The 13,698-nt window shown below is 50.5% G+C and overlaps 1 protein-coding gene across 4 annotated transcripts in view; it reads left to right on the top strand.

The window, feature by feature from the left end:
* The window catches only part of SLC39A11 (solute carrier family 39 member 11), a 359,240-nt gene extending 352,376 nt beyond the window's left edge, over nucleotides 1–6,864 (top strand). For all 4 annotated transcript variants that reach the window (XM_019740426.2, XM_074319972.1, XM_019740425.2 and 1 more), the window contains 3 exons: nucleotides 1,623–1,721; nucleotides 4,124–4,282; nucleotides 5,116–6,864. In XM_019740426.2, the coding sequence (XP_019595985.1) occupies nucleotides 1,623–1,721; nucleotides 4,124–4,282; nucleotides 5,116–5,194 (337 nt within the window). In that variant the 3' untranslated portion in view covers nucleotides 5,195–6,864. The remainder of the gene's footprint in view (nucleotides 1–1,622; nucleotides 1,722–4,123; nucleotides 4,283–5,115) is intronic.
* Nucleotides 6,865–13,698: the final 6,834 nt, after the last annotated feature.

Here is a 13,698-nt window from a genome sequence, read left to right as displayed (position 1 = left end):
TGTCAAGACAGAACAGGATGCGAGTTCACTAAGTGAACCACATGCAAACCACATGTTGAGAAGTCCAAGGTTATGGTGGGGTCGGCCTTTTCCTAAGAGTCTCCTTGATCTGGCAGCCACCAGGTGGAGGCTCCCTCCTCCCATGTGTGTGGGACCGTGAACCCCGTATATGGTGTGTGTGCATGAATTGGGGAGATAAAAGCCAACACAGGCTGAGGTTCAAGCCCTCAAACAGAAAGATGAAATATTAAACCCTGAGGATTATCCTCTGTCTTCTTTGCTGGAGGACAGGATAGGAGGCTGTGGCCAGAGCTGGCCTAACGGGACCGTCCAGGGCAGCAAGTGTGTCACTGTCCCAGGGGCCTGTGGTGGGTGAGTGGGCAGGGAGGACAGGGTGGAGCCTGCCAGCTGGTCTGCAGCACACCTTTGCCGCTGTCCAGAGCTGATGGGTGGGTTCCACCTGGCAGCAAGGGGGACAGACATGAGCAAATCGACTACAAAGCCAAGTGACAGTGGAGCTTCCCTTTTCTGTCTATTCCACCCATGATCCCTTGGTGCTCATGCCCAGCATTGTCTGCCAGGCGGGCACCCTCTTCTCACGCCCTTGAGATCTTTGGGGATCAGATGGGCCCTCTGTGGAGGGGCTGCCCCAGGGACCTGGGCAGCCAAGGTAGAGGCTCGCCTGGGGAGATGCTCTAAAACTGCCTTCCCATTGCATGCAGACTGACGCTGTTTCTTTCCCATCAGGCTTTTGCTTTCTCTGAAAGTTGACGTTCAGTGTGTATAATAAGGGTTCTTCATTCATGCGTGTGCCTTGTCTCCCTGGGGATCACAGCTGCATTTGCACCTGGCTCGTTCTGTTCCTCCCTTCCTTTGGCATGCCCACAGCTGGTCTGTGTGCAAAGCAGGCTCTCAGGGCTTGGCTCTCACCAACTGACCGATGCGTACAGCACAGCCCCACAGTGTCCCGCAGAGGCAGGCGAGACGGTGACAGGTACCACAGGGGCCCCAAGAAATGCCGTCCCAGTGCTGGATCCACACGGAGAGTCAGTCCATGGGGAAGCCGAGCCCAGACCCAGGATATCTGGGCCACTGCTGGATTCTGTATCAGTACGTCCTTGTCCCATTTCTGAAGTTGCTTCTAGATAAATTGGGATCTGTCGCTCTCCATGCCAGAAGGGAATGGAAACCAAAACGTACTGAGCCGCTCACATGTGTTAGGAACTGGACAGGCATTCGGTCACTGGATCACAGCGATGCTTCATGGTAGATGCAACCCCTTCCATGTGATGTAGGAGGGCCTGAGGCTTAGAAAGTTAAATGATGGTGCAAAGGTAAGTGGCAGAACACGGCCCTCCTAACACTCAGCCGTGTTCTCTGCTGAACTGCAGCACCGTAAAGATAGAGCGTCCCCAAGGACTGAGGACAGCATCCATGTCACCCCTCCCTCTCCTTGTGTTCTCCACCTACACACGTGTCCTGACCTTTCTCCTTCCTCCACCGGCCACAGGTGTCACCTGGATCTTGAACACCAAAGGGTGCCTGGGGCCTCGGCCAGGGGCTCCCACTGCGGGCGGCTCGCTTCCAGACGACCACCTTCATGTGTCTTCTTGGTCTTTCAGGAACTTAGCCATTGGAATTGGGATCCAGAATTTCCCCGAGGGCCTTGCTGTCAGCCTCCCCTTGCGAGGGGCTGGCTTTTCCACCTGGAGAGCCTTCTGGTAAGTGGTCAGAGCATCAGCGCTCAGAGGCCAGGGTTGTGGCAGACGGAAGGCTCAAAGCGGTCCTCCATACCAGCTTCTTTCCTCGGAAACAAGCTCTTCTGACCTGGAAGCGAATGAGGAGCTTCTGGTAAAACACCCACAATCTGGCTGAATCCTGCACTCCCAGGACTGGGAGGAACCTCAAGAAACTCTTCTCTTGACCTGCAGCCTTTGCATAAACTGACCCAAATGGCCGTGTTTCTGTCTCAGAGCCCCTCCTTGGATAGCCACGCCATGTCCATTCCGGGTTAGGTTTTCTCCCCTTTGGGAAGGAAGAACTGAGGTAGACCATTTGTGTGTTCTACTGTCACTTGCCTTCACGTAGGCTCCTGGTACCTTGGCCTGTCCCGAGAATCATTGCAGCAGCTCCATCGCGTCTGGGGAGACAATACCTGTTGTGCTCATGCCCGGGATTTCATAGTCCCCAAAGGGCTTGCTAGCCTATTCCTTAAGGTTACCTTTTCAGTGACATCGAAGGTGAGTCCCCAGTGTGCAGAGGAGGAAACCATGGCCCAGACCAGCTCATGTCACCTGGCTCCTCAGCGGTGACTCCAGGACTGGAAATCTGATCTTCTGCCCCTCGGCTCAGGACTCTGAGCCTCAGAACACCTCTCTGTTAAAACAACCACTGCTGTAGAAAGTATGGTCAGAGCATTCAAAGGGCTGCTAATAACGACGATAAAAATGCCTTCCATTTTATAGGGCCTACGACTGACAAGTTCCTACACGTACTTAAATTATGTGATTTCCACCCTCTATCATCTCTTTCTTCATTGTTGCATCTGTAGAATAGAGGATCCAGGGGAGGGCAGGGTAAAATGGCCCTCGAGGTTATTTTCAAACGCAAGTTCCATGCGCCTGAGGCAGGAAACATCATTTCATACAGTAGAAATACCACGAGAGGAGGGGAGGGAATAGGGGGCGTCTAGACCCTGAGATAAAACTTTTTGCAATTCTCCAGTCTGGGCTTGACCTCAAACCGACTTTTTCCTGAAGTGACAAAGCCAAGGTCGGGAATTGTACACACGTAATTGGTGACAGGTCGTGGCCCTCTTAGAGGAATATGTGGTACAGTGTCTCCCCCATGCCACCCGGCTGCTCTCGGCCAGGGAGAAGCAGGGCCGGTGGGAGTTGGCAGTCCCCACAAGTTGCCCTTGCCACCATCCCATCATCTGGGGAGGCTGGCCGGAGAAGTCGTCTCTCACTCCCATTTTACAGATGGAAACGTGGAGGCTCAGGCAGTACATCTTCCCAAATGGTCACAGCAAGGGACAGTGGGAAAGATGTCCCCATTCTCTTTCTAGCGCAGGTGTCTCTTGCCAGTGAGACTCAGCTGTGGAGTTGAGGTACCAGCTTATCTGCTGCACTCTGAATTCTCAGTGCTCACGTGGCTGCTGTTTTAATCAGGGCTCATTCGATTTTGAGCAAGAGGCCCACTCGTACTAGCTCAAATGAAGGGATTTTTTTTTTTCTTTTAAAAGGAGAAAGCTCACCTTAATCCAAGATGGGGGCTGTGGGGACAGCCCTCAATATACACATGGCCAGGTAGGCCACGTCTCCAGAAGAGGTGGGTGGGAGCAGTTTCTTCAGAAGGGGTGCCGTTGTGGCCTGAACCCCCAAGCGTTCCAGGCACAGCTGTCCTCGGGAAATGCCCATCCTGTTTCTAATCAGTGCCCTAGCCTTCGAAAGACAATGTCGGCATCAAGTGATGGATATATGTATATGCCGTGTATCCATACAAACGGATGTTATTCAGTCTAAAAGGAATCAAGTGCTGTTTCGTGGATGCACCTTGAAAACATTGTGCTCAGTGAAAAGAGCCAATAAAAAGGACCACATCTGGTATGATTCCATTTATATGGAATATCCAGAATAGGCAAATCCATAGAGATAAATCGTAGCTTAGTGGTTGCAGGGGCTGAGGGGAGGGAGGGATGGGGAATGAGTGCTAATGGGTGTGGGGTTCTCTTTGGGGAGATGAGAATGTCCTGGAATTAGACAGTGGCGACAATTGCACCACCTTATGAATATAAACTATAAACCGCTGAACTGCCACATTAAATGGGTGTCCCATATGTCATGTGATTGACGTCTCAATAATGCTGTCATTTAAAAAAGACAATGTAGGAGACTTAAACCTCTTAAAAAAACAAAACCTGGGAAGGGGGGGCTCTCCTGTAAGTGTAAGAGGGAGCAGGGGGAGGAAAAGGAGGTGGTGAGAAAAAGCAGGGCTGCTGAGCCGCCGTGCTCAGATGCGATGTGGAATAAATGCATCCATTTGTTAGAGTCGCGTCCACAGCCTCAGCATGTTGCGTGTCTGCCTGACCCCCGCGGTGGCACTGTCTCTGTTCTGTCTGTAGGTACGGGCAGCTGAGTGGCATGGTGGAGCCCGTGGCTGGGCTCTTTGGGGCCTTCGCCGTGGTTCTGGCCGAGCCCATCCTGCCTTACGCTCTGGCCTTTGCTGCCGGCGCCATGGTCTACGTGGTCATGGATGACATCATCCCCGAAGCCCAGATCAGGTTGGAGAGCATCCCCTCCCTCATCTGTCCCTGTCCCAGCCGGGGCCCCACTCTCCATATTTGCCCTTTCTTCATTTGCCACTCTTTTCTTTATTTCTACTGTCTCCTGCGCCTGCCCAGTATTACCCTCACCCCCTCCACAACTGTGCTTCCTGAAAGCAAAAGAAAGGGGAGTTGACAGGCAGGTGGGGCAGGTGGGTGGGGAGGCAGGCCAGGTGGTACTGGGCAGTGGCATGCACACCCCGCCTCTCCACCCCCCATGACACAGACTAGTATTTTTGCATCTCCCCTGCTCCCTTCCTCCCTCTCTCGATTTTCCTGGGGCTGGAATGAGGGGCGAGGTGAGCTCTGTTAGCCAAAGCTATGTATCCACGGGCATTGTCTAGCTACAGGCCAGGTGTCGGGGGCTGGAGGCTTCTTTGTTTCATTTTGGATTTTATAGCAGAATGATTATGAGACTCAATGACATGGTCAGATTAAATTATAGCTTCAAGAAATTAATTGGCACTCTTTATTATTCAAGCATGGATTCCAGAGCCAGGATAGGTGACCTTCGGCAAGTTGCTTAACTCCCCTATGCCTCAGTTTCCCCACGAGTAAAATGGGAACAATAATCATACGTATCTCATGTGGTTATCCTTTGGGATTCCATGAGTTAATCCATTTGCCTGGCATAGTGTAAGACCCGGTAAATGTTCCGTGTCAATATTATTGTCATTATTAATAGTAGTAGTATGTTTTCTGGAATTGGCCCTTGCAGAGGATGCTTTCAGCTTGGATCATGTCCCAGAGCACATTAAGACCTTACTTTTCTCCCTTTCTTTCCCTCCTAGTGGTAATGGGAAACTGGCGTCCTGGGCCTCCATCCTGGGATTTGTGGTGATGATGTCATTGGATGTTGGTCTGGGTTAAGTGCTCAAGTATCCCGGCCCCGGGAAAGGCAGCACGAGAACGTGGCCATGGTTGGCTTCTACTGGACCCCGAGCCTCTTTCTTCACAATGAAACATTTTTACTTTTTCTCCTTTTCGTCGCATTATCCTGATTGACTCTGATTGTTTGCCAATTTTTACTTTTCTTTTGAAGGAGCTAATGTTTTTTTTTGGAATTTCAAGGTGTCCATGGGACTACAGATTTTTTCTTTTGTTTTTTTTTTGCCACTGAATGGAATCTTTCTTCAGTGGGATTACCGAAGACATACAGATCAGGGAAATGTCTGCTTCCGTACCTTCAGTCTCCCTCGCTGGACTCAATGGCAGCTCCCTAAGGTCACCTACAGAAGCAAGCTACCCAGAGAGAAGTCTCCAGAGCATTTTTGCCTTGTGACTTAGAGCAGAATCGACAGGACATCTCATCTGTCCCTCCTAATCTTTCTCCATTGGTCCTCTACCCATCTAGACCAGAATTGGAGGTCACAGACATACCACCTACTCTCCAAGGCCTGGCAGCCCCAGGAGGAACATACCTTCCTCTGCCTCCCCCAGGGTGATGGAGAATGGGAGAATGCACAGCCAAAGGGAAGAAAATCAGCTAGTCTTTCTCTTTCTCTCCCCCCCCCCTTTTTTTTTTTTTTTTTAAGAGATTGACTCTTTGAAGTCAAGGCAATTAGGATAACTGTGAACACAGTGAGCTCTGTGAAAAGAAAAGAGTGTAGCTTTGATCAGAGACCTCTGCTCTCTATGGATTCCAAGAAAAAAGTGGTTTGTCATGGTTTTCAAATCCCCAAAACACTTATTTTGATCAGTTTATAGCCTTCCTTTTTCTAAGAGACTTGGGGATACCTGCAAACTGCTTGAACTCAAACCCATTTACTTACGGAGGGAGCCACTTAAGCTAATGGAAGTGAATGGAAGACATTTGGCATCTGCCATGGGTCCTTCCTTCTCTGCTGACCATTTGGTCACTTGTAACCTGACCCAGAAGTCTTAAGCTGCAGCAAGCTTTCCTGGAATTTGACCAGAGAGCTTAGGATGAGAAAGGAAGAAGGGGTAGGAAAAGAAGAGATAAGATATTTTTACTTTCCCTTGTAAAGTAAATGTTCATCAACTCATCCTTGTTTAGGGTCATGACCCTAAACAATGATTTGAACTAGACTGGGAGCCAGTGTGCTCCCTCATACACATAGCTTCTCCATCAGGGGTGATGCAACGCGACTGCTTCAAACCCAGCTGAGGCCTGCCCTCCTCACTGGTCAGAGGAGCAACATGGGACTTTGAACGGGCTCCACTGACGAGGCAGGAAGCCCACGAGCCAGGTATCCAGGCATTGTACTGTCAGCGCCTGCCCTCTGAGTTTACATGTTTGATTGCTTCCAAGGGTGAATACCCTGAGACCTGCTCTGTGAATGCCCTGAGACCCCAAAGGCCAATCTTAGGTCCGGCCTATGTATGTTCTTCCGAAGCACTGATGATCAAAACTGAAGATACACGTCCAGAGGTTTGATTGGTTGACATGATTTGTTTTGGTGGTTGGTGTATGTGTATTTTTACATCTTTGTATGTAGTTCTACATAATGCAAACTTCTTTCTGATCGACAAGACCTTATAACTGTGATTCGCGTCAATAAAAGGGATATTGTTGTGGATGGACCTGGGCGATGTACAGTCCTTCTCAAAGCTGCTGCTTTCCAGGCTTGACAAGAGCTACCTAAAGTTAGTCCAAACATCTCCCCTGCCTAACAGCAGTAGAAGCAAAGGAAAGAGCTCAGATGAGAGAGGCTAGTTAGATTCCTGGTTGCAAACAAGAGTATCCAACTCCAGCTTACTTAGACAAGGAATTTAATAGAAGGCTGTTGGGAGCTCACGGGATCCAAGAGAGAAACAGGCTTGAAAATGGATTAGATCCAAGAAAGCTAGAGGTCTGGGACCATGGCCCAATCACATCTCAAAAACAGCTTGGTTTGGGTGCCGTGGCCCGCAATGCTGGTCCCTGGATACTGAACGCCACCAAATTGCAGCCCCCTGATGCTGCCACCACCCCCAGGGGAATGAACTCCACACTGACCACCTCTCTCATCACCTCCTTCAATCATTCTTGACTTCCGGTCCTATAGAAATCCCACTTTACTGAGCAGGAAGGTGAGGTCCAGGAAGTCTTACTTGCCCAGGTGGCGTGAGCCAGGGGCAGGGTCGGTTCTGCTTTGTTCTGCTTTGCACGAGGATGCAGAAATTGCTTTCCCACTGTCACCCCGAAGGTTTCCTGGAGCAACGTCGTGCACACCTCTACCCTTTAAAAAGGTTGATTGGATCTGTGACAGTTGGGAGCGAATGGGAGCCCATGGGCTGTTCTTTTCCCCTTTTAAATGGAGGAATGATTATCACAAAGTCACAGATCTTAAGTGTATACGGTTCCACCAATTTTCACCTGCGCCACCCGTCCCAGCTACGCGGCCCGGCGCCCTGGCGAGGTGAGGCCTGGCGGGCGCACATTCCCTGGGCGAGGCGCCAAGTCGCGTTGTATTTCCCGGCCGGGGCCTCTCCAGGGCCGGGGGCGTGTCCAGGGGCCGGAGGCGGGGCCGGGGGCCGGGGGCGTGTCCGGGGGAGGCTCCACGAGCCGCGCGGCGCTGTTTATCTGCGCGGGGCGGGGCCGCAGGGCGGTGGCGGACGCGCTTAGTCGCCCCGGCCTTGCACGCAACGGGGTGAATTCCTGGGACCTGTCTCCCTGGGCCACCGCTTGCGGAGGGAGGCAAAGCATCCTCTGTCACGTGCTTGCCTACAATGAAGCAAGTCTGACGCCGCCAAAGGGACACCTGGCTTCCCGGGACTCCCCACTGTCCGTCTGCGGTCTCATTGCTCCCAACTTGCCTCTTCCAAGGCCGGGTTTGGGGGATGTAAAGTTTACAATTTCAGGAGCGCTCTTTGGGAAACAAACATACAAAAGTACAAACACAAAGTTAGGCAAGGGGCTTTGGAAGGGGCACCTGTGAGCCAGCCTTCCTGCAGTTCAGGCTTCCTCGGCTTTCAGGTACGTTCACCTCTGCTCCCACACTTTTGATTTACTCTGCTTGAGGGCAGGGCAGGGAAGGAACATAGCCCAGCCCTGCACCTGGGACAAGGGGTGGATCTCAGTGTGTTCATAGACTAGAGAAACACACATTACAGCCTGCTTCTCGGTCCTCCAGCAGCAAGAACTAAACCTGGAGGGGGGCTGCCGCCATCTCCTTCCAACAGGATGCAGGAGGGAGGCTGGACCCGGGCTGCCAGTGAGAGCTGTGGGAAACAGCACCCCTGAATCTATTCCACCCTCTTCCCTTCTAGTTCCCTGAGCTTAACAGTGCCATGGCTCTGCCAGTGGCTTGAAGGTGAAGGGGCCCTGCATAGCCACCATCTGTCCCTAAAAGAAAGCTGTCACGAGACCTCTGCACTTGCTGATGGGGCTGCTCAGCCTCAGGGCCCTCTAACGTCCTCTGCACTGGCCCCTGCCCTCTGTTCCAAGACATGGATGGATGGATGGATGGATGGATTGATGGATGGGCGGGCTGAAAGGGCAACTGGATTGTGTTGGCCCAAGGAAGAGCATATGATCTGTATCCCAGCATGCCTGTACCCCAGGTTCCTCCCCCAAATTAAAAGACCAGACTGGAAATTGTGTGGGGTCCTTTCTGACATACTCCCCACTCTCTGGCACACTACGAGCCATGAAGTTGGTAAGTCTCCCAGTGGCCTCTGTCCATCTAGCAGGGAGGGATATGGATCTAGCTTGTTTGGAGGACCCAGCCCTGGGGTTTTAGGCCAGGCTAGCATCTCCACTCACTGATTGCAAGAGCCATGACCTCTGAGAAGTCCAAGATGCGTTCGGGAAAAGAAAATGTAGAACAGGCTTGGGGGGAAGCACACAAAGAGAGGAGAGGCCCTTAGCCCAAGTTTGGTTCTGCTTTCTAGGTGTGCAGGAAGGGTGTTAGAAGTGTACCCCCTTATCTGACCTTTGCCTTTTAGGGTGAAGGTTCACTATGCACTTGGGTCTGCAGCCTCCGTTGGTCACTACCACACCCTGGAGGGTGTTTCATGAAAAAGAATAATTAACTAATGTAAGCTGAGCACTCAACGTTTAGACTTCAAAGTTTCTCTTCACTAGGCATCTGCTCCGTTTTAGCTTTTTCAGTGAAAATACTGACTGAACTCTATGTGAGATGATGGAAAAGTAAGTTTTTTCGTTTACTAATAAGCCTATAATACAAGTTAAAAGAAAACAGAACACTCTTAAGTAAATGGTTCATGAATCTGCAGATTTCTTCCATGTGGAGATTGGTCATAATTGGTAACTCGTGGGAGATGGTCATTGTATTAGCTCTCTATGGTTGTATAACAAACTACCACAAACTGAGTGGTTTAAAGCAGCACACATTATTGTCTCAATTTTTCTGAGCCAGGAGACTGGATGTGGTTTAACTGGGTTTCCTGCTCAGGGTCTCACAAGGTCAAGGCTGCAGTCAAGCCATTCTCTGGGCTGTGTTCTCATCCGGGGGCTTAATGGGGAAGGCTCTGCTTCCGGGTGCACTCAGGTGTCTGGCAGAATTCATTTCCAGCAGTTGTAGGCCTGGAGCCCCAGCGTGTGGCTGACTGTCGGCTGGAGGCTTTCCCCGGTTCCCAGAGGCTACCTGTAGCTCCTGGAAGCTGCTCACATTTCCTTGGCACATACACGTTCCCAACATGGCTGCTTACTTCATCAGACCAGCCTCAGGGTGAGTTTGCTAGCAAGAGGGAATCTTACACAATGAAATGCAGTCACAGGAGTGATCTCTTGGCTCAAAAACCAGGTCACACAGTTGATTTTATAGGTTCATGGTCATCTGTTTCATCAATCAGGATAAGCATGACACAACAAAGTACATGCAGGCATGATATTTTATTCTCTCTTTTGCATGTATACTTCAGAATTCTGGTCTTTCTGCCCTTCTCTTCTTTGAAGGGTTTCTGTGAGCTGAGACCCCAGTACTGTGGGTCAGGGCTGTGGCCAACTCTTGGCTTCTTTCCACGACCCAGTGATAGGAACTGGAGGTGCTGAGAGCTTGGGGGACAGCGTCTGCAAGCCTGCTTCCCCCTCCCCCATCTTCCCTCCTTCCCCACCTTCTCTCATTAGCACAGCAGAGCTAAGTGTAAAAATGTTTTGGATTCAAGTCACTGTATCCATGGAGACACCCACCTGGATGTGGCAGAGGTGCCTCAATTTTGGTCACTGCCTTTCGTTTGGTCTAGGAACTTTTACAAAGCAACTGCCAACATGGCACATTCCATGGCAATTGCTGTCTAAGTCCCAGCCATTGGCTGTACTTTGCAGGCAAAAGGAAAGGAAGGGACACATAGGGACAATACTGAAAAAGAGTTCACAACCAGACCTATAAGAGTGTATAGACTTAGAAGTCTCCCAAGGATTTTTTTATATATAGACCTGTATATTCAAAAATTGTATAATAGAAACAAAGATTGTATAGGTTGAAAGCTTTAACTTTATTGCTTCGGAACCCAAACTTTAATGTGAGGGAGGTGTTTCAGGTTGTCCCATGGAGATGAGAACAGATGATGCTCTGGAAACCGGAAGGTTCATGAACCCATATTGCCCTCCTGCCTGTTTGGGAGGAGGGGTGATGTGTGTGTGGGGGGTGTTTATTTAATGTAGAATTCTTGGCAGATATAAAATTCTTGGCAAACCTATCAGGTTAGCAGGTGCTAAAAAGTCAGATCCTCTTTTTCCACACCAGAGAAAGTGATAACAGTTTCCCATCACCACCCTCACAGCGCCACCAGGCCGAGTGCCACCTCTCTCAGTGCTCTCTGGATCCAGGCACCAAACACAGTGACCGCCTCTGGCTGGATGACACAGCCATCAAGGTTAAAGGGAAGGTCAGCTTTACATCTTTTCCTCCATGGGCTCCGTAATTCTGAATGTTCATCTCCCAGCTGTGAGAGACAAGGATGGAAACGGGTGGAAGGTTTGGCTTCATCAGCAGGTTTGGGTTGGGGTCGAGGGGGCAGGAGGAAGGGAAGTTAACGGGGATTCAGGCTGGTACCATTGGCACCAGTGGAGACATGAGCTGCCATAGACTTGGATGGCCAAGCGACGTAGCTTTGGGAAGAGCCAAGATTAGGTCCCTTAGAAGTCACACACTAAGTGCGTGTGTGTGTAAAAGATGACAATGGTGATAGCAGGCAGATTGTGCTCAGGCCCGGCAGCGAGTGCCAAGCAGGGCTTTGTGGTTTGGAAAAGTGCAGCAAACAAGGAGGGCACACGGCTCCCTCGGAAACACGCCTTTCTCTGCCCAGGGCTGCCACCACCACCCACGCCCAGGTTCCTCCCACCGTGAACTCAGCTTCCATTTTCTCCCTCCTTGCACTGGTCAGGGAGGCTGGTCCCACCTGTTTGGCCCCTGGACATATTGCTATGAGCACCTGATGTCCTGCTTTTTACTGGGTCATTGACTTCCCACGTCCCATAAATTGGTCAGCACCATCCTTGATTTAGATTCTGTTGGCAGGGATAAAGAGGAATTGTGCCAGCCCAGGATGTTAGATGCTTAAATAAGTGGAGGAGGAGGCTAGGATCTTGCCAATCAGAAGAAAGGATGGCACCTATGGATTTGGGATGTGACTGTTACGACTCAGATACTGAACTGGTTCTTTTTGGTATTACCTCTCTCATCACTAAAACAACAATAGCAAGAGGAAAAGATTGAGTCGCGGATAACATGAGCCTGAGCAATGTATCGATTGAAACTGCAACCGCCGCTGTCTCGCACATCCTACAAAAAGAGTAGCAATGTCCTTCAGGCTCCTGCCAGTGCCTTACCTAGGAGAGGTAGGTGACTAAAATGGTTTTTGCCAGCTGGTCTGCCCTTCCTTCTGACAGCCTTCTTTTAAATCATCCCTACAGTTTTGATCAAAATGAATCCTGAGTTTAGGAACTGCCTTCAGCCCACCTGTGTGACATCAACCTGGGACCACAGCCTGGGAGTAAATGTCACTAGATGCTGCCCTGGAATCCTGCCAGAAATGGTGAGTGTTTTATCGTCCGTACTCACCTCCTTACTGTCTGGTTAAAAAAAAAAGGCAAAACGAAATCTATTTCAGCCATTACGCTTGCAAAGCAAGGGCAGATTTGATCATGGGCCTTATGATGCGTACGTGAGTTCCTGCATTGGCAGATTTATGCATTCCTCTGTTTTGATCTTTATAATTTGTTTTTGTTGTGCTGCTTCTTATGGAACATTTCCAACAGACACTCAAGTAAACAGAAAGGTGTCATGAACCCCCATGTACCCACCACCCAGTTCTGACAACGACCCACCCCCTGGCCAGTCTGGCCCCCTTCACCTTCCTCCTCCTCAGTATTTTGGGGAAAAAACAAAAATCGTGTCATTTTATTCATGAACAGGCCAGTATGTATCTCAGAAAGGAAAGGATTTATTGCTTTACGTGACCCTGATATCATGACCACACCAAAACCAAAGTGACAGTGTTTAATTTAGTTTAAATATTGCATATACCTTCTTCCTTCCCTTTGAGTTGAACAGTGGCCTTTGGCCAAAAACAATCAAATCTTACCTGCTATTATTCAGCTCAAATATCCTGTATTTCCAAGGGAATTTGTACTTTTCTCAAAACTCATCCATGAGCTCATTTCATTCCCATAAATCAGCCCGTGGGGCGAAGCCCGGGAGAGGAGACCCAGGGAGAGTGGCTGAGACAGCACGAATCGTAGCTCTGAACTTGCCTTGTACCCCTGGCCTAGGCCGATGGTGCCAATGACCCCCCCCCCAGAGGGACAGCACATCTGAACACCCCCATCTCTCCTGTCCCCTCCCTCTGTGTTGTGCTGGGACCAGTCTAGGAGTCTCCAGAGGAACAGCGATTGCCCGAGGAAAAGGTTTGTGTATTCCTGTTTAGGTGCCTGGTGGTCATTGCTGATGGAGGGTGGGGAGAGAGGGGGTTGACCTGACAGAACAGGACAGTCAGGAGTGGTTTGCAGGACTCTGGAGAAATAGACGTAACATGGGCTGCACCCATAGAGATTCCTTCCAGGTGCTCTTAGGATACAACATCCCCAAACTTGTGGCGAGCCTGCACCTCGCTGGCTGCAAAGGATGGCGTCACACCTTTCTGGTTGGCCACGCCCCTCGCCAGGGGCGTGCACGGCACACATGCGTGTCGCATCGGCTGAACTAGCTGGAGGAAGAGCCCTCTGCTAACACGGGGAAATGATTTTTCTTAAAGCAGCTCTGTCGGGGCTGGTTTGAAGAAGGGATGTGTCAGAGTTTCAGGGGCACCTTCTCTGGCCTTGGTTGGCTCTTGGGAATGAGAGCCCAGTGCCCCCCTTGCCCAGGTCCCCACCCAGGGGTTTTAGAAGGTTGACTGACACTTTGCGTGTCAGTTAGAGCTGCGTGCGGGAAACCTCGGGCTTTGCTGAAGAATGTGGGTCACAACTT

Source organism: Rhinolophus sinicus, linkage group LG15 (genome assembly GCF_036562045.2).
Source record: "Rhinolophus sinicus isolate RSC01 linkage group LG15, ASM3656204v1, whole genome shotgun sequence".
NCBI lineage: Eukaryota > Metazoa > Chordata > Mammalia > Chiroptera > Rhinolophidae > Rhinolophus > Rhinolophus sinicus.
This window is presented reverse-complemented; position numbering and strand designations above follow the sequence as displayed.